A 26420-nucleotide genomic window follows, 5' to 3' on the forward strand; every position below is an offset into this window, starting at 1 on the left:
GTGAATGTTTTGTCTTCGCAGATGCGCGGCCACTGTTGCCAGGCACTTGGTAAAGACCCTGGGTGCGGTTACTCCGAAGGGGAGAACTTTGAACTGATAGTGATTCCCTTGAATAGTGAATCTGAGGTATTTCCTGTGTGAAGGGTGTATTGGTATGTGGAAGTATGCATCTTTCAGGTCTAGCGTAGGTAGGAAATCCCCCTGACTGAGTAGTGGGAGAACCTGCTGGAGGGTGAGCATATGGAAATGCTCCGATAGTATATATAGGTTTAGGGGTCGCAGGTCTAGGATAGGTCTGAGCGAGCCGTCCTTTTTTGGGATTAAGAAGTACAGAGCGTACACCCCTGTGCCCTGCTGGTCGATGGGCACTACTTCTATTGCCCCTTTTGCGAGCATAGCAAGCACTTCTTGCTGGAGTAAATCTAGGTGTTCGGCTGACATAGGACGGTGCTTTGGTGGTATGTTGGGTGGAGTGGAAGTTAGTTCTAGACAGTACCCATGTTGGATGATGTCCCTGACCCACCTGTCTGTGGTGATGTTCTTCCATGCGGACAGGAACAGCTGGAGTCGTCCCCCGACAGGTGTGATGTGGTCGGGGGGGGTAAGGAGAGGGCGTCACCGTTTTTTGGAGAGGACCTGGTGTTGCCATAGCCACGTCCCCTGCCTTTTGTGCTGGTTCCACGATATCCACCCCTGTTGTTTTTGTCATAGGTGCTTTGTGCGCCACTTTTAGTATGCTGCTGTTGTGACCCCTGACCCCTTGTTGTGCCTCTATTTCCAGTGCGACGAAAGGAGCCACTACGAAATTGCTGCGTTTGCAGAGCCCCCATTGATTTCGCAGTGTCAGTGTCTTTCTTTATCTTTTCTAGGGTAGTGTCAACGTCTGGGCCGAATAAGAATTCTGTGTTAACTGGTAAGTTCAGAATATTGTTTTGGATCTCGGGTTGGAAGCCGGAGATTCTTAACCAGGCATGACGTCTTAGCAGGACGCTTGTGTTTATTGCCCTAGCCGCTGTGTCAGCTGCGTCAAGGGCGCATTTTATGGATGCATTAATGAGTTGTCCTTCTCTAATGAGTAGCTCCGCTGACTCCTTATACTCATCTGGTAGATGTTGGAGCAGTGACTCCAGCGTGTCGTAATGTGACCTGTCATAACGTGCCAGGAGTGCCTGTGTATTGGCAATGCGCAGGATGTTCGCTGCTTGCGCTGCAATGCGTTTGCCCGATGTTTCTAGTACTTTTGACTCCTTGTCTGGGGGAGGAGCATCACCAGTCGTTTGTGAGTGGGCTCTCTTGCGAGCATTGGCAACCACCATGGAGTCTAACGGCAATTGACCCCTAATGTATTTAGGGTCACCGGGTGCAGGCTTGTATTTTTTTTCAATCCTAGGATTTAACACCCGAGCTCTTGTGGTGTCCTTGAAAATGTCTTTAGCAGGTTTGAGAACCCCTTTTAACATGGGCAGGGTTTTGACAGTTCTTTCTGAAGATGCGAAAGTGTCAAGCAGGAAGTCTTCCTCAATGGCATCAGAATGGAGTTCCACCCCATGATGAGCAGCAGCCCGCTCGATGAGGGCATTAAATGCAGCTGTGTCCTCGGTAGGAGACGTTTTTACGTTATAGAGTTGCGCATCTTGAGTATGTGGCGCGACACTTTGGTCTGTGGGGTCATCCCATGCCTGATCCGGGTCTTGTAGGTGCTCATCAGGATCTACGTCCCCAGGGTAGATGGAATCTTCCCCGCCATAGTCCTGTATTGCGTCCGATTCGGAGGGGGTAGGAGAAAAGGACTGCGGATCTGGATGGAAGTGTTGGAAGTGTTCTTGGAGCACTGGTTCCTGCTCCGCCGGCAGTTTGCGTTTAAGGGGAATTTTGTAGGGCTCCTCTTCCCTAACTGGCATTATCTTGCGCTTGTGGAGCATTAACCTGCCAGTGTCGGCGTCGATAAATTGTGGCCCCGAAGACTGTTCTGTAAGGCCAGAGGTGGTGGACTGTGTGTGGAGGACACGTGTCCGAATTTGAAATAGTTTCGGTGCCGATACCGGTGGCAGCCCAAACGTAATGTTGGAGGGCTCCGAGTGCACTTTACAGGGTTTGGGTGTGTCGGGACCCGAGATAGAGTGGAGGGTTGCCCGGTCACGGATGCGTTGTAAAGATGCGGAGACCTGCTGCACAGTGAACGCAGATGGTGGTTTGGTGGGCCCCTTAGTAGTAGTAGACGTCGAGGCCAGCCCCGTCTTTTTTGTAGGAAGGGGGTCACTGGCCTGAAGGGATGTATCGACAGTCGACGTAGTCGAGGACTTAGTCGGCGCCGGTGCGCTAAGCGTTGTCGTAGCCGGGGCGGCCATCTTGACTGCGGAGGTTATGGCCTTCGGTGTCTGCGCCAAAGGTCTCGGTGCCTTGCGGTGCCAGAGGGCGTGCTTTTTCTGGGTGTCAACCGTATCCGCTGCGGTGAGCTCGGCGCCGAAGTCTCTTTGTACGCGGTCGGAGCAGACTACTCTTTTCAGCGTCGGAGCAGTGGATGGTTGACGCCTTCGATCCGACCACCACCAGTTTCACTTTCGTTTTTGAAGGGACTGGAGCGATGGATGGTTTTGGGTTTGACAACCCGGTCGTCTTCGGTAATAGTGGCTCTTGCAGAGTGTTCGAGGCCGGACCGGAAGGTGGGGCCCGAGGAACCATGTGTTTGATCTTGGGTAAGGCCCGAAGGCGATCCCTCAACCGGAGTCTGATGACGACGTACAGTTTCGGCCTCAGTTTCGACGGATTGGCCTAGCTCTTCGGGAGAGCTGTCTTCTTCGGCCCCGTTGGCCTCGAAGTCTCCTACCTCATCGACGGTTTCTTCACGTCGAAAGATCACTTAGTCGTCGTCGTCCGATCGGGAATCGTGTTCTGAAGCGGGGCTAGAGACTACTTCTTCCACGCTCTCGGCGTCCTCGTCGCTGAATATGTTGGTGGGAGCAGGCGCTGCTTGCTGCGCCTCCAGCCTCGCTGCCCGTCGGTTCCGCAGAGTCTTCTTAGATCAGAACCGTGCACAGGCCATGCATTTCGATTCGTCGTGATCCGGCGAGAGACATTTATTACAGACGGGGTGGACGTCGATATGAGGGTACTTCGCTTGGCATAACGGACACCTCTTGAATGGAGTCCTCGATTCCATCGTCGATCGGACTTCGAAGTTCGGACCAAACTGGTCTGAAGTTGGAAGAGGGTGCGGAGCACTAAAGCTAGTAGTCGACACCGAACGGTAACTATACCGACGAAAACTAAAGGCCTTTTGGCCTAAAACTAAGTATTCCTAAGTTGAGCTAAGATAGTCACATCCGAACCCAATGGCGGAAAAAAACAATCTAAGGATGGAGAGGATGCCCATGCGCACTGTAGTCCAGGGGAGGAGCCACCTATCTCGTGATACTTCGAAGACTCTTCCAGGACAACAATGTGCAATCATCCGGACCCAACACTAGGCGGCGATCTATGCACAGATATGAATTCAGCAGCCCACATGCCTCGAACATAGGAGAATTACAGATGTCTGCTACTGGTATATTTCCTAAGGCAGCCATTGTAGCTCCATCATAGCTAGTGTAAATGTGCCCAGGGAACACTATGCTTTGGCATAGCATATTTGTATACATTTTACTATTACCATGATAGGCCAGGCTTTCAAATAGATCTGCCAAGTTGGATTTTGCAAAAGCAACAAATAGCTGCTTGGATTTGCTGAAGAATTATGCCCAAACTGTGTACTTGCTGATGTGTCCAGCTTACTTGGGACTGCAAAGTCGCTGTCTACCACCCAGGAAGGTGCTTAAAAGTAGGAGGATGTGACTGAGAATAGCTCACTGCTACATTGAGCTAAAGCGGACAGCTGAGGTGAGTCCCCTCCTTGCTTCTGAATGTAGCACTTATCAGTCATGCTGTCTATACTTACCAGAACTGTTATACTTTGAAAAAGCGTATAAAAATCTGAGCGAAAGCAGTATCACCATGAGCTACAAAAAGCTCATGACTTTTTTTGTTCTGGCATCCAGGTACCCACTACAGTCATGTGGTTGAGGAATGCCAGTCTACCTTATAAGTGAGGCATCCATGGTAATGGTCACCTGCAGTTGAAGGCCCACAAATAGCCGGCCCAGTAGCAATTTTTTGTTGTTTCAAGCATCTAAGATTGTGCTGTATTCTGGGCTCCATCAACACTATAATTTCCCACTTATCAGTCGCTTGTGACCACTAAGCCACAAAACACTTTTGCAGCGGGTGCATGGGTAACCTTGTGTGTGGTGCTATGCCTGTGCATGAAGTCATCATCTCCAATGGACAAGTTGTATATCTTCGGTAACGCCTTATCTGATAGAGACATGTTCTAGCCATAGATCCAGCAGATTACTTACCTTTGAATTTCCCAGGCGTCAGGCTGGATATGGAAGATTCTTCTCCGAGCAATACCCCTGCATGAATGTAGGTGTGTCGGTAGGCTACGCATGATGTCAACCGTGCTGTTGCAACAGACACGGCCCCTATATAGGCAACACCTTGGTGTGCTGACATCAGTTACTTTTCACGAATTCCACGCCAGAAACACGGTAGCGATGAACTGCACATTGGCGAGTTCCTGAACTAGAGCCCTGAAAGGGATCAGCCCTGACCTTAGAAACCTGTCCGCTGTGCAGGTAGCACAGGCAGAGGGGCACACGGGGGTCAGTATGGAATCTGCAGCTAGATCATGTCTCTACCAGGTAAGGTGCTGCCGAAGGGAAGTAGATTGTCTATCTTAGCGACATCTAGTCACAGATACCTTACGTTTGAATAGATACCCAAACAATACCATCCCTGAAGGAGTGACTGCGGACAAGTTTAGATGCCGGTACAGAATTGCCAAAAAGTTCGTCCTTGCAGACTCTGTCCAGGCAGTAGGGGACTCCACATTGCAACGCTGTGGAAGCAGCCTTAGCTATGGTGGTGGAATGAGCCCTTAAGCCTTCAGGAGGCTGCTTTTTTTGCCAGAGCATTGCAAATTTTGATGCAGAGGGTGACCCATCGTGAGATAGTCCTCTTTTGCACAGCACAACCTTTCTTAATTGCAACGTACGCCACGAAGAGTTGGTGGTCCACCTGGAACTCTTTAGTGCCGTCAAGGTAGAACGACAATGCTCTTTTTGGGTCCAGACGACCCCCCCCTTCTTTAGAAGGATATGGAGTAGCGTAGAAAGTGGGCAAGGTGACAGATTGCCCCACATGGTATGGTGTTACCACTTGCGGGAGGAAAGAGGCCCAAGTGAGAAGCACCAATTTATCAGGAAATCTTGCCAGGTAAGGGGACTTGGAAGACAAAGTCTGCAATTCGCTTACCCTCCTGGCCGAAGTGATTGCCAGTGAAAAGGCGGTTTCGATGGTAAGCAGCAGAGGGGGGGGGGGGGGGGTGGGAGCAGTTGTGCAGCAGTTCGAATGAAGCCCACATCAGGAAGGTGAAATCAAATTAAGATCCCACTGAGGCATAATGAAAGGGGAAGGTGGGAATAGGTGTACAAGGCCTTTGAGGAATCCATTTATAATGGGAGATTTAAATAATGGGGTTGGTCTGGTAACCTCAGGAAGGCAGACAAGGCCGAAAGGTACACTTTGAAATTGCCCAGCGCAGAGCCCTGCTAGGCAAGAGTCAAAACAAAAAGTAACACTTGAGAGGGAAGCAGAAAGAGGATCAATAGACTTTCTGTAGAATAATTACCAGATTTGTTCCATCAGCAGGCATACACCGTCTTGAAGGGCCGTCAAAATGACTGCAAACTTCTGGAGGAAGGTCGAAAGCTATCAACTGTTGCCGCTCAATCTCCATGCAAGAAGGTGTAGAGTTGACCGGTTTCGGTGGAGGACCCTCCACTGCTGCTGCGACAGAAGATCTTCCGGAAGAGGCAGCCTGATCAGATGACTGATGCTCAGTTGGAAAAGCTCGGGATACCAGACTCTCCGTGCCCAGTCCGGAGCTACAAGAATGACTTTGGCCCGGTCACTCCTCATCTTCTTGAGCACTCTGGACAAGAGTGGTATGGGCAGAAAGATTTATAGGAGGCCTGAGTCCCAATCGAGACGAAAATAGTCTCCGAGCAAGAGCGGCCTTGGAAACTCCGGCGTGCAAAACTACTGACATTATGTGTCCTAGGCAGAGACAAACCGATCTAACCAAGGCTCTCCCTACTGTTGAAAGACCTTCCATCAGCCTCTGGATGGAGACTACAGTCATAATTCTCTAGGCATCAACAGCTGAGTTAGTCTGCCCCAGCATTCAGAGAACCTGCCAGGTGTTGAACCACCAAGGATATGTCCTGCTGTTCCAGCCATGCCTAGAGATGCTGCGCATCTTGTCAAAGGGTCCACGACCCCACCCTGCCTTGTTTGATGCAGTATCACATAGCGGTGATGTTGTACGTGAATACTTGAACAAGCTTTTCCTTGATTGAAGGAAGAATAGATTTCAATGCCAAGCTAATCGCTCTGAGCTCCAGCAAGTGGACGTGGAGTTTAGATTCCGCTGGACACCAGAGTCCTCGGATCTCGACCTCTCCCAGATGGTAGCCCCATCCCAGGAGTGACACATTTGTTACCAAAGAGTGTTCTAGTTGGGGAAGAGAGAGGGGTCTGCCCATGACCCAATCATAGTTTGTTAGCCACCACTGCAGGTCTTGAGCAGGCAGCACAGATTGGCAGGCAGGACGGGAATGTGAAAATAAGCATCCTGCAAGTCAAACGCTATGACGCAGTCTCCTGGGTCCAGGGCAGAGAGACTGGAGCCAGAGTGAGCATCTTGAACGTTTCCTTTTTGAGAAAGTTTTTGAGGGCTCGCAGATCTAGGATAGGATGAAGACCCTTGTCCTTTTTCAGGGCCACAAAGTAGTAGGAATAATGAATATGCTACTTACCAGTATGCATCTGTTCTTGGCATGTAGGGCTGCTGACATTCATATCTGTGCATAGATCGCCGCCTAGTGTTGGGTCCGGATGTTTGCACGTTGTTGTCCTGGAAGAGTCTTCGAAGTATCCTGGGATAGGTGACTCCTCCCCTGGACTACAGTGCGCATGGGCATCCTCTCCATCCTCAGATTGTTTTTCCCCATTGTGCCAGTGATGGAGTAGATACAGAAAGTGATGACCATGCTTACAGTAATTCTGAGAGCTGCAGCTGCTACAGGCGCCGGGGAGGAGGGAGGGCGATATGAATGTCAGCAGCCCTACATGCCAAGAACAGATGCATACTGGTAAGTAGCATATTCAGTTCGAGGCATGTGGGCTGCTGAATTCATATCTGTGCATAGAATACATAGCAGTGCCCTCTATTAGCGGCGGCTACCAGTGCCAGCTGCAGCGGTCTGAAAAAGAGTTTTGAGAACAGCCTGTCCTACAGCTGCCTGCTGTTTTGATTGCACATCTACACAATAGTGTTTGGTAAATGTATGTGTAGTGGACCAGGTGGCTGCTCTACATATATCATGCAGGGGAATGTTTCCTAGGAAAGCCATGGAGGCCCCTAACTTACGTGTTGAGTGGGCTCGTGGGGGAATCGTTAATGTGCGTTTAGCCTTTTGATAGCAAATTTGAATACATTTAACGATCCATCTGGCTATACCTGCTTTGGAGATAGCATTACCTTTGTGGTGTGGCGCAAAGGCAACGAAAAGTTGTTTTGTCTTCCTAAAGATCTTAGTCCTGTCGATATAATACATGAGGGCTCTCTTCACATCTAGTGTATGGAGTGCTCTTTCTGCGACAGTTTGTGGGTTTTGAAAGAAAACAGGCAGTTCAATAGTTTGATTCATGTGGAACTGCGATACCACCTTGGGCATGAATTTGGGGTTGGTACGTAGTACGACCCTGTTGGCGTGAACCTGTATAAATGGCTCTTGAACGGTTAGTGCCTGGAGTTCACTAACTCTTCTTAAAGAAGTGATCGCTACTAGGAAAGCTACTTTCCAGGTAAGAAATTGAAGCTCGCATGAGTGTAGAGGTTCAAAGGGTGGACCCATCAGGCGTGTGAGGACCAAGTTGAGGTTCCACATTGGAGCCGGCGGGTGGCTTGGTGGAATGACTCGTTTGAGTCCTTCCAAGAATGCTTTGATGGCAGGCACTCTGAATAGAGAGAGGTGCTGCCTGGTCTGCAGATAGGCTGAAATTGCGGTCAAATGGACACGTATAGAGGTGTACGCCAGATTGCATCGGTATAGGTGTAAGAGGTAACAAATTATGTTTTGTATGGATGCGTCTAGCGGGTTAATGTCATTATTAGTACAATAAATGACAAACCTCTTCCATTTGGCTGCATAGCAAGCTCTGGTAGTGGGTCTCCTGGCCTCCTTAATGATGTCCATACAGTCAGGTGGCAGGTTTAGGTAGCCAAACTCTAGGACTTTAGGAGCCAGATCGCCAGGTTCAGCTGTTGCGGATCTGGGTGCTGAATCTCTCCATGGTTCTGCGTCAAATGCGCGGGTTTGATCCGCAGCCTTTGATGCGGCACCACGGAAAGTTCGAGAAAGGTGGTGTACCACGGCTGGCGTGCCCATGTTGGAGCAACCAGGACGAGTGTCAGTGAGTGTTATCTGAGTTTGCGTGCCACCAGCGGTATCAGTGGTGCTGGGGGAAAAGCGTACGCAAATCTGCCGGACCAGTTCATCCATATCGCATTGCCCTGCGACTGCGGATGTGGGAACTTGGCGGCAAAGCTTTGGCATTTTGCGTTTGCTTGTGGCGAATAGGTCTATCTCTGGATGACCCCACTGCTGGAAGTACGTTTGGAGTACTGATGGGTGTAACTCCCACTCGTGCATCTGGTGGCTGTGTCTGCTGAGCAGATCCGCCATCTGGTTGTCCTTGCCGGGGAGGTGTTCTGCCATGAGGAATATGTTCCTCTGAATGGCCCACTTCCACATGCTCTGAGCCAGATGAGACAACTGTGGAGAGTGTGTTCCTCCCTGCTTCTGTATATAGTACATGGCAGTCATGTTGTCCGTCCGGATCAACACGACTTTGTTGCACAAGTGTACTTTGAATGCCTTCATTGCCAGGAAGATTGCCATCAGTTCCAGAAGGTTATGTGCATCTTCTTCTGTTGTGTTGTCCATAGTCCCTGCACTGTGTAGTGGAGTACATGAGCTCCCCATCCCTGGAGAGACGCGTCCGCTGTCAGTATTATTTGTGGAACAGGCTCTTGGAACGGTCGGCCCTTGCAAAGGTTTTGTGGATTCCACCAATGCAGAGAGTTGTATGCCCGACCGCTCACCAACACTAGGTCTTTCAGCTGTCCTTGAGCCTGATTCCACTGACGTGCTAAGCACTCCTGAAGCGGGCGCATATGTAGTCTCGCGTGTGGGACTATGAATTTGCATGCTGTTGATCCTCACTAAATTTGGCTGAGCTGTGGCCGCCAGAGTGTCTATAGTCGCACCTAGGTACTGTTGTACGTGTGCGGGCTGGAGATGGGATTTTGGGTAATTTAGTGAGAATCCCAGACTGTGAAGGAGGTGAATGGTGCGGGACATGTGGCTGGCACATTGCTGGGCTGACTTTGCTTGAACGAGCCAGTCGTCCAGGTAAGGGTAGACGTGTATGTGTTGCCTGCGCCCAGTGTGGCCAGGAAGTCTCCCTGCTTGAGCAGCGGGAGGACTTGCTGTAAAGTGAGCATGTGAAAATGCTCGGAGAGAATGTAGCGGTTCAGGGGTCTCAGGTCTAATATAGGTCTGAGTGACCCGTCCTTTTTTGGTATTAAAAAGTACAGGGAGTACACCCCCGTACCTCGCTCGTGGGCGGGTACGACCTCTATTGCGCCTTTTAGTAGCATGCTTAGCACCTCCTGCTGTAAGAGCGTTAAGTGCTCTGAGGACATAGGACGGTGTTTTGGAGGTATTGTGGGTGGAGTTGAGGTTAATTCTAGGCAGTAACCGTATTTGACAATGTCTTTGACCCACCTGTCCGTGGTGATGGAGTTCCACGTGGACAGGAACCTTTGTAGCCTTCCCCCGACAGGTGTTATGTGGTCGGGAGGAAGGGAGAGGGCGTCACTGTTTGTTCTTGGGGGAGGACCTGGTGTTGCCGTATCCGCGTCCTCTGCCCTTTGTGCTTGAGCCACGATAACCACCCCGGGTGTTTTTATCGTAGGTGCTTTGTGTGTTGCCTTTGTTGTAGGTTTGCTGTGACCCCTGTCCTCTACCTGCTCCTCTATTTCCGGGGCGACGAAAGGAGCCGCTCCGAAAGGACTGCGTTTGAAGAGCCCCCATGGACTTTACAGTGTCCTTTTTTATTTTCTCTAGGGTGGTGTCAACCTCCGGCCCGAATAAGTAGTCGGGGTTGACAGGCTGGTTGAGGATGTTATTTTGTACCTCAGGTTTGAATCCGGAGATTCGCAACCAGGCGTGTCGTCGCAACATGACGCTAGTGTTTATGGCTCTGGCAGCTGTATCTGCGGCATCCAGTGCACACTTGATGGATGCGTTTGTGAGGAGTTGTCCCTCCCTGATGAGGATCTCTGCACCTTCTTTGAATTGGTCAGGGAGATGTTGGAGTAATTGTTCTAGTGTGTCGTAGTGTGCTCGATCGTAGCGGGCGAGGAGCGCCTGAGTATTGGCAATGCGCCATATATTAGCTGCCTGGGCCGCAACCCGTTTGCCGGAGGTCTCTAGCACCTTGGACTCTTTGTCAGGGGGAGGAGCATCACCTGTTTGCGAGTGTGCCCGTTTGCGAGCATTCGCAACTACAATGGAATCTAGAGGTAACTGGCCTCTAATGTAGGTAGGGTCCCCAGGCGCCGACCTGTATTTCTTGTCGATTCTGGGGTTTATTACTCTTGCCCTGGTGGGTTCTTTGAAGATGTCCTTTGCTGGTTTGAGGACACCCTTTAACATGGGTAGAGTTTTTATATTCCTTTCTGAGGATGCGAAAGTATCCATGAGAAAGTCGTCCTCCACGGTGTCAGAGTGGAGTTGCACTCCATGATAGGCCGCAGCACGTTCAATTAGGGCGTTGAATGCGGCAGTGTCCTCTGTGGGAGATGTTTTTGCTCCATAGAGTTGCGGGTCCTGTGTATCCATAGGTGCACCCGAGTCTACAGGGTCATCCCAAGCTTGGTCAGGGTCCTGTTGGCCTTCAGGGTCCATCTCTCCGGGGTAGGGGACGTGGTCACCCATGTAGTCCTCCAAAACGTCAGTGTCGGAGTGTGTGGGAGAGAAGGACTGTGGATCCTGGTAAAAGGAGTGGAGAGGTTCGGAAAGAACTGGTTCCGAAGTGACCGGCAGCTTTTTCTTAAGCGGGATCCGGTAGGAGTCCAAAGCTGACTCTGAAGTTATTCTCCTTTTGTGGAGCACCATCCTGCCGGTGTCGGCGTCGATGACATGCGACGGAGACGACTCCGCAGGAGAGCGTTCGGCAGGCGTGAACGTGGTGTGGGTGACCCGTGTTCTGATCTGGAACAGTTTTGGGGCCGTGGATGGCGGCAGGCCAAAAGTGATATTGGTCGGTGCCGAAGAGGCCGTTGGAGCTTTTATCGGCTCGGAGCCTGACGTGTCCTGGAGGACTGCTTTGTGTTTGGTGCGTTGCGCAGCAACGGTCCGCACCTGGAGTGCCATTGAGTCCTTTGTGCCGGCCGTTTCTGTAGAGGCGGGCGTGGACTTCTTCGGTGCCGGCGAGTCATCGAGTCGAGGGGCGGCAATGGCCGTTGACGTCTTTGAGGAGTGTGCCTTTGGTGGTGCTGTCAAAGCGGGGTGCGACGCAGCAGGCAGTTTGACCTTTGGGGTCGGAGCAGATTGTGTCGGTGCCGGTAGCCGAGGAGGTTTGGTGGCACCGAAGCTCTTTTTCCGTGTGTCGGCGCCGACGTCGGCTGCTGCAAGCTCGGCACTGAAATCTCGTTTGGTGCGGTCGGCGCCGGCGGGTTTTGCTGGCGTCGAAGGTGTGGTGGGCCTCGATCCAACCAGCGTTACTTTCGGTTTCTGGTGAACCAATGCAGCTTTCGGTTTCGAAGAAGGGAAACCAGCCTTTTTGGGTAGTAATGGCTGCCGCTGAATGTCCGAGGCCGGGCCAGAGGGCGGGGCCGAAGAACTGCGGGATAGGTCTTGGGTAAGGCCCGAAGGCGATCCCTCGACCGGATCCATAGACTGGCTCACTGGGATATCCTCAGTCTGTACGGGTAGGCCTTGCTCGTCACCGGAGCTACTCTCTTCGGCCCCTAAGGCCTCATTGTAGTCTCCTACCTCGGTGTCGGCTTCATCTCTGGAAAAGAGTCGTTCTTCGACGTCTTCCGATACGGAGTCGTGTTCGGAAGCGGGGCTGGAGGGTAGGTTCTCCTAGTCTTCGACATCTTCGTCCTCGGCGCTGAAGATGTTGGCTGGGGCCGGTGCCGCTTGCTGCGCTTCGAGTCTTGCTGCTCGTCGATTCCGAAGAGTCTTCTTGGATCAGAATCTGGCACAGGCCATACATGTAGATTCGTCGTGATCCGGTGAAAGGCATTTGTTGCACACCGGATGGACGTCGATATGGGGATATTTCGCATTGCATACAGGACACCGCTTGAATGGTGTCCTCGATTCCATCGTCGATGACGGGTCGATGGTCGGGGAAAATGCGAAAAAGTTGGTTCTGGAAGATAGTAAACTAACAATATACTATCGATACCGATCGGGAACAGTACCGACGCGAACTAAAGGCCTTTTGGCCTGTAAAAAGTTTTTCCTAACTTGAGTCAAGATAAGCACATCCGAACCCAATGGCGGAAAAAAACAATCTGAGGATGGAGAGGATGCCCATGCGCACTGTAGTCCAGGGGAGGAGTCACCTATCCCAGGATACTTCGAAGACTCTTCCAGGACAACAACGTGCAAACATCCGGACCCAACACTAGGCGGCGATCTATGCACAGATATGAATGTCAGCAGCCCACATGCCTTGAACCAACCATATCCTACTTCTGGTACCGGAACCCTCTCTATGTCTCCCTTGGCCAAGAAAGTCAGGACTGCCTCCTGAAGCAAAGTCAGATGATTCTCCATCAGCCTGTCGTATGTTGGAGGCATGGAGGGATGGGTAGTCTCGAAGGGGAAGGAGTATTCCCTTTGGACTATCTGGAGAAACCACCTATCCGAAGTGATCTGCAAGCGGTGGAGGGGATGGCTGATCCTGCCACCAACTGGCAGCCCATGACCTTGAAAGGCTGGTCTAGGACCATTTGGAGGCTTAGGCTGCAGGGGAAGAGGCCTGACCTTTGGCTGCCTGACCCATGGGGTCAGAACAAGCCACACCTACGGCCTCACAGAGGTTGCTGAACTTGCATGGTCTTGTGGCTGGGGTATGGCTGAAAGCCCCTTCCATAACCACAAAAGGCATACAGTGGACATGTGGCCAATCAGAGGCCCAAGGACTTGTCCGTAGCCATAAGTCCTTTAAGCGCCCCAGCGCCATGTGTGCCTCGTCTCCGCTGAAGGGCCGGTTCATAAGAGAGGCCTGGACATCCCCTGAAGCCAGAAGTCCTCAACCAGACGTGATGCCGAACAGCCACCGGTGATGAAAATCGCTCTGCCAAGTGATACTCCGACAACTACAGACCGATATCAAATGGACGTTTTCTGGGCAAACTTCTAGAATGAGCAGCATTATCTCAATTGTCACAAAAAACATTGAAGATAAATCCATTCTTTGAGACTTCCGAACAGGATTCCACCCAGGAAGAGGCACAGAATGTGCCCTCATTGCCATCTGGGAGGACCTGAAAAACACAGTTGACCTCAACGGGGTTGCTGCACTACTACTCTTGGACCTCTCAGCTGCTTTTGATACGGTGGACCATGACACTAATATAAACATGTGGACTATAGATGTATACCTACATGTTGTATATGTTTATACAAGGCAATAAACCATTATGTTTTTAAATATGTAGATATTCGTTAGTTCTGCTTAACAAATGTACATATTTCTTATGGCTCTATTATTTTATGTTTAACGTGTATATAGGTAACTGCATAAATTAATCTCATCATTATCTACAATTGATTCATTATTGAATTACAAAAAAAAAAAAGAACTTTAAATACAACATTTGAAAGAGTTTATTAAATACCACTTAAATCTACATGTATCACCTTCCTTATACATATACACCTTCCATGGACTTATGTATCTTTATATTTATTACTTTGCTTCTAATTTAGCATCTCCAATGCACTAGCCTATATCTCACCCTAGACCTCTTGCGATATATATGGTCTGTCTACTCGGACTCATCTAAAACCTCATTCTTCTACTGTTCAATGCACTACCCTATATCTCACCCTATACTACTCACAATATATCCTCTCCCTTCACTCACTCATCCCAAACCCCATTCTACTACTACGATCCCCAAAACAACCATTTCTAGACTCTTTCCACCTCTACCCCTCCTTGCATCATCTCATACAGCTTACTATTCAGATATCCCAAACAAGCCTTCCTAAACCCTTCCCTCTGGCTCTTCCCCCCCCCCTCCCCTTTACTCATCCCAAACCTCCCCCTACTGCTAGGAGCTAAACAAAACCAAAAATCTAAGGGCCATATTCATAAACACATGTTCCCATAGACACAGAGTAGGCAAAACCCTTTGATGCATCTGGCCCTAAATACTTCCCTCTGTCCCTTCACTATCCTTTTCAAACAGCCAATATGTCCGCCACTCAAATTAATTTCAAATGTCCCTATACTAATTTCACACTAATGCTGTTTGGGTTCTGGAGCAGCGTGCTACTTGCCAAAAAAGCGCCTCAATGCCTCATCAGGGGTAGTAAGCGCTATATAAATGCAATTACAAGTGTGCTCCAAAAAAAATGAAGGAATTTATGCAATAGAATGATTAACACAAACGTAGTGCCCTGCAATAACCCAGAAATCAATGGGGCAGTAGAAAGATTTAACAAAGCACGCAGAGAGCATTCATTTGGCAAGAGCTAATAATGTGAGCTGGAAACAGGAGGTGTGGAGGTCAATAGAGGCTTATTGCTCATCTCCTCAGTCAACAGGTATGACTCCCTTCGAGTTGTTAAAGAGTAGGAAGCCCAATTCTAGACTAACAGTGTAGGAAAAAAGGAGTTAGAGTTGCAGTCAACAAGGAGAGGTTCGACAAATTGCATAAGACCAAGATTATAAAGTTTAAAGTGGGTGATTGGGTAGGAGTAAAAGCTACAACTGGCAAACAATGGTAAAGATTTACTGAACGCATGAAAGTCAAAGCTCTTTCCCAATGCGGTCAAGGCAGGATGGTAAAATATTCAATCTGCGGAGGGTGGTAAAACATTACTGGTCTGGACACAATGGGGAGACACGTGAAAACAGTAAAGCAAGGCCGGAAAGCGGGCAGACGAATGACAGTCCTCTGATACAAACAAGGGAAACACTGCGGTTCGAGTCAGTTCAAGTGGACGGGTGATTAGCCCCCCCCCCATCCCCAGAGTTTATTTAAAGATTAGTCAAGTAATGTAGCAACTATTGTTAAATTGTTAACTTCCACCTATCTTTGGAAGTCTAAAGCGGTACACATGTCTAATGAGAACCCTTTAAAGTCAGTAAAGAAAATACTTTTGTTTTAAACTTATTTTATGTTTTGTATATTTTTTCCAAATACTCTATTTACTATTGTGTTCACATGCTTTCTGGGATGGGAATCTGCGGAAAATATATTTCGTGAAAAAAAGAAGATATGTGGTATCTGCCCATCACCCATGTCGTTTGCACTGTAGAAAATACCAGCACATTGTAGAATAGACCATAACAGTGAAACCTTGCAATCAAGTAGTTCTAGAATGTAGAGTGAGGAGCCTGTGCGCTCCAGAATTGGCAACTGGTATGCTGTGGTTTAGGTGTATTGATTAAACCGGATGCTTCTCTTCACTCTCTGGTCTGTGTATGGCACAAAACTCTTAACTTGCATTGGACACTTGGTTTATCATGTGGAGGAAGATACTACTAGTCACATCAGAGCTCAGGTTGGAGGATTTCAGGGCTCTGCAGCTTCTGACTTGCTGGAATGCCACATTTACGTATGCCCTCATACTAAGCTCATTCGGCCTGTAGTTAAGTTGGGTCTCTGCATTGCATCCTTAGGTGTGCTCAGCAACGCTCCTGCAGTTATTGTAGTGTTGTCTTAGTTTTTAATGGCTTTGCAGGCCTAACAGTTTGATTCTACGTGGTCTTGAAGGAGCATTGTTGGTCCAACCATTGGATTTTTGAATTTCATTTTGGGCAGATTTGGAAAAATATATGTTTTTTAATACACTTTCCCCACACATAGATAAAGCGCAATTCTCATACAATGAGGTTTCTAATGCTATATAATCGACAATTGGAAATAAAGAGTCCAGATATACGTGGATGGTCCCAGAGCTTGAGATGAAAGTTTTAACCAGATGAATCAAAGAAAAAAAATCTGGAGGTGTGGTGGTCTTTTTTCAGGTGCACTGTGGCTTCAGGCAGGACTCAAGAGAAAGACCAAAGATTTCTCCAAAGAAAAAAAGATGCAAATATTTGCACCCTTCACTAGACGGCAGGAGCATGCAGAACGTGATCTACATTAGCATATGCTACAAACATAAGCTGTACCAACCCATAAACACTGCATTACTTTCACCTAGCTCAGAAGGATTTAAGAGGATTCCCTTACAAAATTCAAACCTGTGTTCCACCGAGTGGCGCCTAAGTTTGTGGGGTTCAGGAGCAACTAAGTAAGCCATTTAACTAGCTCCAATAACAAAAGTTCTTTAAATCCTGAAACATTGCAAGAAGTTCTGCAAGACCGACTGCACAAAACCAGTTGCATACAAGCCTAGTCAAGCCACAAAGATTGAGACAAGGACAAACTAGCATTGGCATAGCCAATAGGTCTCGCCTTTGGGAACTTATAAGTATTTAGTTATGCAGCAGGTCCCAAAGGCAAGACCTATTGGCTATGCCAATGTTTGTGTTCTTAGGCCTCCTACATTTGGTCAGAACAGGGGAGAGGATACACAACAAAGGGATTGACAAATGTGTCTAGGATCACACAATACTGACTAACTTCAAAAGACCAAAGCAGCACCCAGGTCTCCTCAGAGGTACAAAGTGATATATAAGGCTAGTAAATTAGCCTAGAACACCAATCCTCCCTCTGATGTTTTGAAGTGCGAGAGTGCAAGCGCTGCGCTAATCTCCAGCCCGCACGCGTCTACTGGCTGCTGTGCATCTGGTAGGCTGATCCCGTACAACGTGAGCAGCCGGGCTGCTGTGCAAGCCATTCATTTGGGAGGCGTGTGCGCGAGGAGCAGAGGAGTTCTTGGTAGCAGCACGCAGTAAAGTTTTCGGGCTCCCAGCAGCAATCCTCCTGCTCAGCGGCACACGTCCTCTCACTCAGACATCAACATCCCTAAAGAGGAGCATGGATGGGAGAAGCATGGCTGCGGGCTTTATTATTATTATTAATTATAAAGTTTTATAGAGCACTAGCTAGACCTGTGGGTATCAGAGCGCTTTACATACACAAAGGAAAAGGAAAAATTGCATTACATCGCAGGACAGGAGGATGAATAAAGATAAATGCAAAGACATAATACTTATGTATCCAGTGAGGGGAGAAGGATGCAGGTCGCTGACAGTCAGAAAACCACCATCTTTGAAGGTCAAAGTGACCATTATTTTATTTAACTTGATCTACTGGGTCGGTTTATTTTTTTCACACTATTCGTGTTTAAATTATTATCTCGGACAATGTATTTGTTTTTTCAAATAATGTGCAAATAAAAATGTCATAATGGTAATTGTACCAATTGAAGAGCAAACAAAATAAACAAACACTTGGGGATTCGCCTTTCTTATAAAAACAGCGACAAACCATCCTTAGAGGAAAATAGGTATCTTGATTTGTGTCGCAGATTCAAAACGGCTGGAGTGTCCTGGGGTTCGGGGATCGGAAATGTAGCGCGTGCAGGGGGCTCGGAAACGATGGGCACGTCATCACTTGAGTAGAAAGGGTATGAGGGACCCTTGGAAGGAGGTGGGAGTCCTCACTTTAGAACAGGGCGATGGAAGTCCGAGAGGGAAATTAAAACACAGAAATAATAAGGATTAGAGAATATGTTGATTGCATGCGAAAGCAACTTTCTGGTTTTCAACTGATTTGAAAGAGTTTTATTCCAATTGGTCAATTGAGTAAACCAGGTGAGGCAGGTAAAAGGGGAGTACAGTAATATTGTGAGTTTGACCGACGCTGGATGTCAAGCCATAGGTAAAATCTGATTTACCGAGCAAAGCTTCAGGTTGCGCCCTGCGCCCTTGATTCTTGCTGACCAGTAAGCATAATTATGGGGGTGGCATCCTCTGAAGTTATGCTTACATCGGAGTAGTGTAACCACAGGGCGCGTATTCAATCGGGCATTCGGATCAATTGCAGCACCTTAAATATACAGCCGTCCTGGGTTTCTGTGCTGGTCTGGGATACAGAAAAGGCAACGCATTAAGCTCCCCCTGCCACAGTGCTGCTTTCCAGCTGGATTGTTAATTCAATTCCTTCTGCCCATACTGTTCCCAGGGACAGATCTGGTGGAGCGGGGTATACAGGGAGCAGAGGGGAAAAAAACAGGCTCAACCTAAACAAGCCCGGGAGTGGTGCGTGCGTGCGCAGTCTGCTCATTTTCAAGCACTGCACTCGTGCTTGTGGCGTGCCGCTGCGCGCTCCCGCAAGGTGAATGCCACCACTAGCACAAGTGTATGCTTGAAAACGACTAGAGCGATGGCTAAAGGCCCTCCTATGCAGCGCATGCGCGCTACGTAGGCGAGACCTAAAAAGGGTCTTATGTCCTCCAAAATAGATTGGTATGTGGAAGCCATTGAATTAAGAAAAGTATCAATAGGGCCTGGATACTTTGGAATAAAGCCTGCCAAATAATGAATTAGTGGAGACTGATCATGCAAAGAGTGCCAAACTGGTCCATCAATGGAAATGCCAAATTGTCATTCATTTAAAGGGCCTGTTCAGTTGCCAAGCAGTACCAGACCTACAAGCACAGATTTCAACTGGCACCTGCTGCCCTAGCTGGGAGCCATTCCTTTTGGACTTAAGTGAGCAATAGGAATAAGTACTTCTTGAAACAAAAGTACTAAGAAATTTGTTGGGTATCTGAATCTGTGCCCAAAGCTCCAGCCTCCAGACAGCTTTTGGTGTTATTAATCCTGCAGTTCAATCAAGATGAGGGAGATCCACTAATCACCTTAGGGTTTTGATGATTTGGAGTCCACTAAACCACACTAGTCAGTTTCCGTTTCTATTCCGCGATCTTTATTTACATTTTCTTTATTCTTTAATAAGAATCTTGATTCCATCAAAATGTGGCTTGTTTTATATCTTTCTCTGTCAAATTATCAAAACACATGTGAATCTACAACCAACATGTTCCTAAGTAATCTACTTGTTCGAGGCTTACATACATTTCTGACCAGCTGATAGAATATTAATTTAGATGCCCAGTATCTCTTCTTTGTTGACTCTAAAATATAATCTTACAGGGAGAGTGAGCGAAGACCAACCTAGCTATGTTCTCCGAGAGATAGAGATATATTATATTAATACATATATATATATATATATACACACACACACACACACACACACATACATACATATATACATACACACAGACATACAAAAACATCACTTAGTGATCCTACTGGAAGATTTTGGAGTAGACACCTCACCCACAAAATAGTGGCATGCTTCATCTTCGGTGCCCATCTACACCATGATAGGGTAATACCATCATGGCAGACTTGACCACGAATGGAAGTTCTTATATAAAATATCTAGCTGGATAAAGGAGGAACCAGCTTGAGTAAAGAAAGTTTCAAATAACGTCAATGTACACCCTTTCAAAACTACTTTAGGTCCCGCGTGGCGTTGCAGTGCACTGCTCGCCTCGGCGAGATTTTTTGTGAACGAGGCGTTTCAGTAGAGGACTTGAAGCCCCACCCCTCATTTCTATTGGCTGGCATCACCGTTTATGCTTAACGGTGGCCCGCCATTGGAAATGAGGGTGTTTGGTTGACACCCTTTGGCCTCCGAGCCGGAATGGGTCGCCTGCTTTGCTGCTGTTGCAAAGCACTTTCTTATCTTTATGGGGCCATGTGTTTCTAATTCGAAACACATGGCCCCATAAAGACGAGAGATCCCCATGCTTCGGCTGCAGTGCGGTCCTCATTCACTTTCGGGACCACGCTCGTTTGGTTTTTAATCACTAGGTGCTTTCTTATTTGTTTTGTTCTGGGTTGCATGGAGGAGGAAAGCTTGGAATGCTATTGTCTGTCCCTCGCGACGCAAGCACTCAGCAGGAAGGATTGCAGATAGCAGTGGACCCCGGTATGGAAAGAGCTTAGTCACAAACGCTAGGTGGAGAAGAGCCCTGTGAAGCAGCGAGGCCATAAAATGGCCCTGCACGTGACTAAGGAGCCCTGGCACAAAAGAAGGGGGCAGAGACAAACACACGCTTCCCTCGGCGATGGCGCTTTCCGGGCCACTCTCTTCGAAAGGCTGGTGTAGTGCGTGGTGCGGATGTCTGTACCCGCTATCACCTTTGCAAAATGATGCACTGGAAGAGTTCACTGATGCCCTAAAAGGGACCATACCCCCCCCCCCCCCCCGCCTTCTGCTTTTGCACCCTCACCTCCCCTTCTCCACTACACCCCTTTCCTCAGTATTAGTGCAGACAGTACCGCCTGCAACGCACTCTAAGCCACCCCTTTCCAACCGCCCGGATTATACCTAATAATGCATGTGCAAGCAGTTGAACACCCCTCCTTTTTTGCTAATATCATTACTAATAACAATGCTAATAATTGGAACAGCAACAACGGGGCCCTTTGACAAAGCCTCTCTGGGAAGTACTGACCGGGAGAAAGCAGTATTAATTTGATAAACCTTTCAGTACCTGACGGGTGCCAGTAGTCAGAGAATAGCGCTTAATTGACATTTGTTTTCTAGCACATTATTTACACCTGCAGACTTACCCATGCACCAGCACATGGAATAATCCAGACACATCCTGGAGTCCAGGAACATGGACCCACACACAGCCAGCACCGCTCATAAAAATGTGTTTCCGCATTGAGACTGTCGATTTTTGTCAATGATGTGCGTTATTAAAAAACAAAACAGAACTGCCCTGCTCATGTGACAAATTGTTATTGTGTCACAGAATGGAATGTTGAGTGGACCAGGAAGTATCGCCCCCAGTTACTCTGCACCCACTCCCCTACGCCTCTAGATGGCTCACGGTACTGTTCTCCTGTTGCCTGTAATTCAGATGGTGAACGCCTATCTCAGTTTCTCTGTGTAATTAGCCATTCTCGCCTGCAGTTGGTATACGTGTGTGTGTGCGCGAGGTCACCTCTAATGCACATATGGGGCCAAGTGTCTGTGCACGCGCCTTCTATTTCACAGAGTATGTGCGCGCGTGCCACCGTGCTGACAGGCTGTAATGCACCTATAGATGTATACATTTTTGCTCCTGTACAGTAGGCCCAGTATCTTTTCCCGTGACGCATGTTTATGCATGAAACACCATCCATGCAGAATTTACAGTATGTTGCTAATGTTTTATATTCCCTCACACACCCTAGTGGTGTCATGCTTCATCATCAGGACACCCTGACGCCTAGAAGTCAGGGTGGGCTCGACCATCTTTCAGGGAGCACTTAAGGAGATGTTTTTGGCCAGGGGGATAATGATTAAAAACCCACCAACAGATCGCAGTTTCCCTTTATTCTTGGATCTTTCAGGGATAATAAAAAATTGAAATTGGGTCGTAGGGATATTATGGTCCTAGGACCCTATAGCCAACATGTTTCAGTCCGTATTAGCCCCATAAAGGGTGCTGGACTTTCTTCAGGGCAGGACTGGGTGCCCCCTGGAATAAGTAGTAGAAGATAATTTCCCTATTCTACTTTATATAAGGGCAGGTAGCTGCTCTTTATTTACCTTGGACTAGGGTGTCTCGTATTGACAAGTAGAGGTCAGTAAAATACCAGAATTGCTTTCTGCTGAGGGACTTTAAAAAAAAAAAAAATTCTGGCAACTGCCTCTATTTAACTTTGATAGAAAATGACCAGCAGAGGTCAGTAAAATACCAGAATCACTTTAGCATTCTCTACATTCCAGTCCACTGAAATGGTCTTCCACGAGCATCCGTGGACAATATTTCAAACAACCGAAGGCCCCGATTTTATTTTAAAAACAGTGCTTTGGACTATACCATTTCCCGCTGAAAGACTAGATTTCTCTCCATGTGTTCCCATAGCTGGCGTGTCACACAGTTTGGTGCTTACTTTCCCTCCATGTTAAAGAACAGTAGATGTTTCAGCACCCAGGCTAATGTGCTGCATAGCTAAATTCATATAAGGTCCCAACGGCGAGACCAATTGCATTGCAAATGCTTGTTATTAGTAGGGTACCATGGGTTTATTAAAAATAAGTACAGGGTTGCAACTGAGCGTTATTCTCTCAGTCACCTGTGACTTTTGCCGACATGTCTAGATGATTAAGCATGCCGCTTTTTAGTGTGTGAAGAGACTACACCAAAATCGCTGGATTTTCCAGTAGGATCTTTAAATTGTAATCACCAGGTTAATCCTCTTTCATACACATTTCTTTATTATTTCTTGCAAGCCAATTCTATATCCTATCTTTAGAAGTCGTTAGGGGTAGACACCACACAGATCCTGTTTTCCTAACAAATCACTCCAGGCATTTAAAGATGAGGTCCTGTACACAAGTGTCACCAGTCTGCATGAATTAGACTCCGGTTGCCTAAGTAAAGTATATGTAAATGCAAGAAATTCCCCAAATAAAGTGTTAAAATGACAGAATGCAATAAAAAGTTACACTTTTTTATATAACTCTGGGAATGTGGTGGATTCTTCTTGGTGGGCATCGGTCTAAAATGTGATGTGGTCTCAGCAGGAGGGGCCAGTGGATATGTCAGGACTGCTGGCTGGGTAACTTTGAAAATGGTGGAGCATTTTTACCAACCTCCCAAGAGTAAACTGAGCAAAGCAGGAAAACCCAATTTATTCAAGAAGTGCGACTGGGGTAATTCCTCCCTTGAGAAATCTTTGCAAATAAAGTGGAGTCAAATGCTTTATTTCTAGCACATCTTCCACAAAAGTCACAAATGTCCAATACTTTTTTGGTGTGACAAAAAAGCATGTCCATTTCGTCAGCATGCTCAGTGTGCACAACACAAAAAAAAAAAATATGGCAGCAAAACTGAATTTTTCAAAATGCATATAGCATTTATATAGTGCTTACTACCCCGACAAGGCGCTGAATAGCATTTCTTCAATTACACCATCAATTACACCGACAAAATTACACCATCCAATGCCTTTTAGATTTCGATACAGCCTTCCACAAATAGATTCCTAAATGTATATATTTACTGAATTAACCTACAATGGATTGGATGTGAACATTAAAAGTTAGAGATCTTTCATTCTCAGGCTGTAGATAGCAGAGCTACCCATTAGGTTAGATGGTCAGCATCAGGTTGATGAAACAGCAAAAATACCGCTATGGTTACAGAGAACTTGCAGGTTCAGGCATCAGACATTTGTTATATTATGCCAAACTTGCATATCTAGATCTCAGTCAGCAACTATGTTATCACAAAAGGACTTCGCAATTTTGACGATTAAATACTTCTACAACAGTAAAAAGAAAAGCTAGATGTTTTCATGAGATCTCCCCAACTATGTACACCTTATTAATCAAGTAAGGTCTGATTACATTTTGGTCAAATACACGCAATTCACAAAAGAGGAGTTCTCTGAAAAGCTCAATTTAGCCGAGAGAAAACAGCTTCATTTTTTAGTTAGTATCCACACATTCCGTCATTTTGATAAAGTACTCATGTATAGAGTCATTTCTCACTACTGCATGCTAAGGATATCCATCATATGCTAGGGACTGTCACAACCATAAACATAGGATTCCCACAGTAGGAAAAGGACAAAACCAGTGTAATAGGACAGATGCCATAATGCCTACCGTGCATCCAAAATCCAAGACTGGCCACCACTAAATAAGAGGCCTACCATTTTACCAATGCCAATATTATCCCAGGACATCTACAATTATTAGAATGGAAATACAGTTACCAAGATGAGGACCATAATGCCAGATACTGCAACAATAATCGGAAGGTTGATCTCAAAATGCCAATATTGCTTGATCTTTTTGCCTGGGCCCCCATTAATTACAGAAATGGCCACTATTGACAAAGATGCCCACGGTATGCCATTATTCCAAGGTTGCCGTTAACAGCCAAGAGATGGGTGCCGCAATATGGCAAGTGTGGTAACTATTATGGCACGGGCTCAGTTATTCCAAATATAGACACCTTCATGTTGAGTGCCCACAATATGCCTAAGATGAATACATGCAACAAGCGTTGCCACCATGTGAGAATGGGTCTCCTTCTGCCAGAAAGAGCAACCAGATGAATTGGGTATGCTAAGATGTCAACGTGGCGTGGTGGAATGGTTACTGCCTGCACATAGGTAGCAGGAAATATATCATGGCAGGTGCAAAAATGGAGTTGGCTTGTGTCTATATGCTTCCTCTGCTGTTTTTCCGCCTCTACTCAGCTGTTTCCTCACATACCTCCTCTGTCATCTGTCAACCCTATGCAGCAGGCCCTAATCTCTCAGTGAGAGAGCCAGGGACTTGCAACACAGTCAAATACCACAAGCAGAGAGCTTCCTAGGGACAGCCCATATATCAGTACTTACAAAATCAGAGTCAAACTGATGTTAGAGGTCGGGCCCAACTGAAGGCTCTCTGATCTTTGCACTGTGGGTGTGGAGTGGTCTCAGAGCACTGATTGCCAAGGTTTCAAATTCATATGACAGGGCCCTTAGGAAACCTGCTACCCAAACTTGCTAAAACTGTATGAGCAACAAAACCCTGCAGTCACATATGCACACTATCGTCACTTATAAGGTCTGGAGCAATGTGTTACAACCCACTGTGATATGCATGAGACAGTGCTGTACATCACCAGACTGAGTGATCACTGGAAACCGAGGAGGTCCCGAGTGTGCTGCCATCGACTGCCGGTGTCTCAGGCATAGGCTCAATCTAAAAGACTAACACACATCATAATATCCAACTGCCTTTTCCTCAAACCTCATCAGTAATTTGAATGACTGAATAATTTAGAACAATGTAGCAAATAAAGTGAACAGCAGTTTTATGACAGCACATGTGTGGCCACCCTTGAACAACCCCACACTACAAAAAGAGAAAATATTGATAAATACTGCAGTCATTTTTGCACCATCAACCACTTCTTGTTGGATATTTGACAGATGACAGAGTGGATTAGTAGCAACCATGTACAATACAATAGTGTAAGCATAATTATGTCCGCAACCACACTTACCACTGGAGCAGCTGGGTTAACGTGCACATTCTTTTTTTGCTGAGGAATATGGTAGTTTTGGTAAAGAAGCATCCCATACTAGAGGCAAAAAGAAATATTTAGAGTCTTTTCACCCAAACCTATCCACAAACAGAGAATGTAAATCAGAGGTGGAAAGATCAGTAACTAGAAACATTAATGGAATCACTTAACAATATATTGACATGAGGGGCAAACAGAAGAAAACATTAGCTACAAAAAGTATTTTAAAAGAGTTTAGTTTCTCAAGTCAGTCGCCCTCATTTCTATTAACATTCCCTCATCCCACAAGTATGGCATTCAGATGCAATGACTTGAACAAGGAGAGCGCACACAGCTTAAGAAGCAGCAGAGAACATTATAGAACATTTGTGTTTTGCAGATTAGTCTAAAATAAGACCATGACCTAAGAGACTCTGTACAATGAAAGAAAAAAGCATTGGTTTAATCATGCTAACAAATAGAATCTGATGGGTACTTAAATGCTACAAAAACCAAGTCAGGGACACAGTCCAGAAGGACTCCAGTCAACCTCTTAGCTTCCAGATGCTCAAAACTAAAGTGGTAAGTGCGTGTCCTACCTTAAGGAGTCTATAAGCAGTCATCCAACAGGTTCTGCTCTGCTCGTCCTCCGCACACAACAACCTCAACTCCTTGACTTCATTTCTTACTCGGTTAGGCTGTAGAATTTGACAAACGAGATCACATATATAAAGTGGACAAGATATATTTAAGAAGTCTTTTGAAGAAGCTAGTGCAAATAAAAAACTAACAGTAAAATACAAGTAGTAAACCTACCATTATATTCAATAAAGTATGTTAAGCAGCACAGTATTGGGAAATGTCTGCTAAGAAGCAGGGGGGGGGGGGGATACATTTGTGGGGAGGAGTAATGAAGGGAGGTAAACAAGGGGGTGGGTATAGAAATTTATGATCAAACAG

The 26420-nt window shown here is 47.0% G+C and overlaps 1 protein-coding gene across 7 annotated transcripts in view; it reads right to left on the bottom strand.

Moving 5' to 3' along the window:
• Window positions 1–26420, bottom strand: part of GRB10 (growth factor receptor bound protein 10) — a 642351-nt gene that overhangs the window by 48091 nt on the left and 567840 nt on the right. For all 7 annotated transcript variants that reach the window (XM_085607304.1, XM_085607303.1, XM_085607300.1 and 4 more), the window contains 2 exons: window positions 26060–26158; window positions 25461–25538 (listed from right to left, as the gene is read on the bottom strand). In XM_085607304.1, the coding sequence (XP_085463430.1) occupies window positions 25461–25538; window positions 26060–26158 (177 nt within the window). The remainder of the gene's footprint in view (window positions 1–25460; window positions 25539–26059; window positions 26159–26420) is intronic.

The sequence above is a fragment of the Triturus cristatus genome, chromosome 5_2 (assembly GCF_964204655.1).
Source record: "Triturus cristatus chromosome 5_2, aTriCri1.1, whole genome shotgun sequence".
Taxonomy (NCBI): Eukaryota; Metazoa; Chordata; class Amphibia; order Caudata; family Salamandridae; genus Triturus; species Triturus cristatus.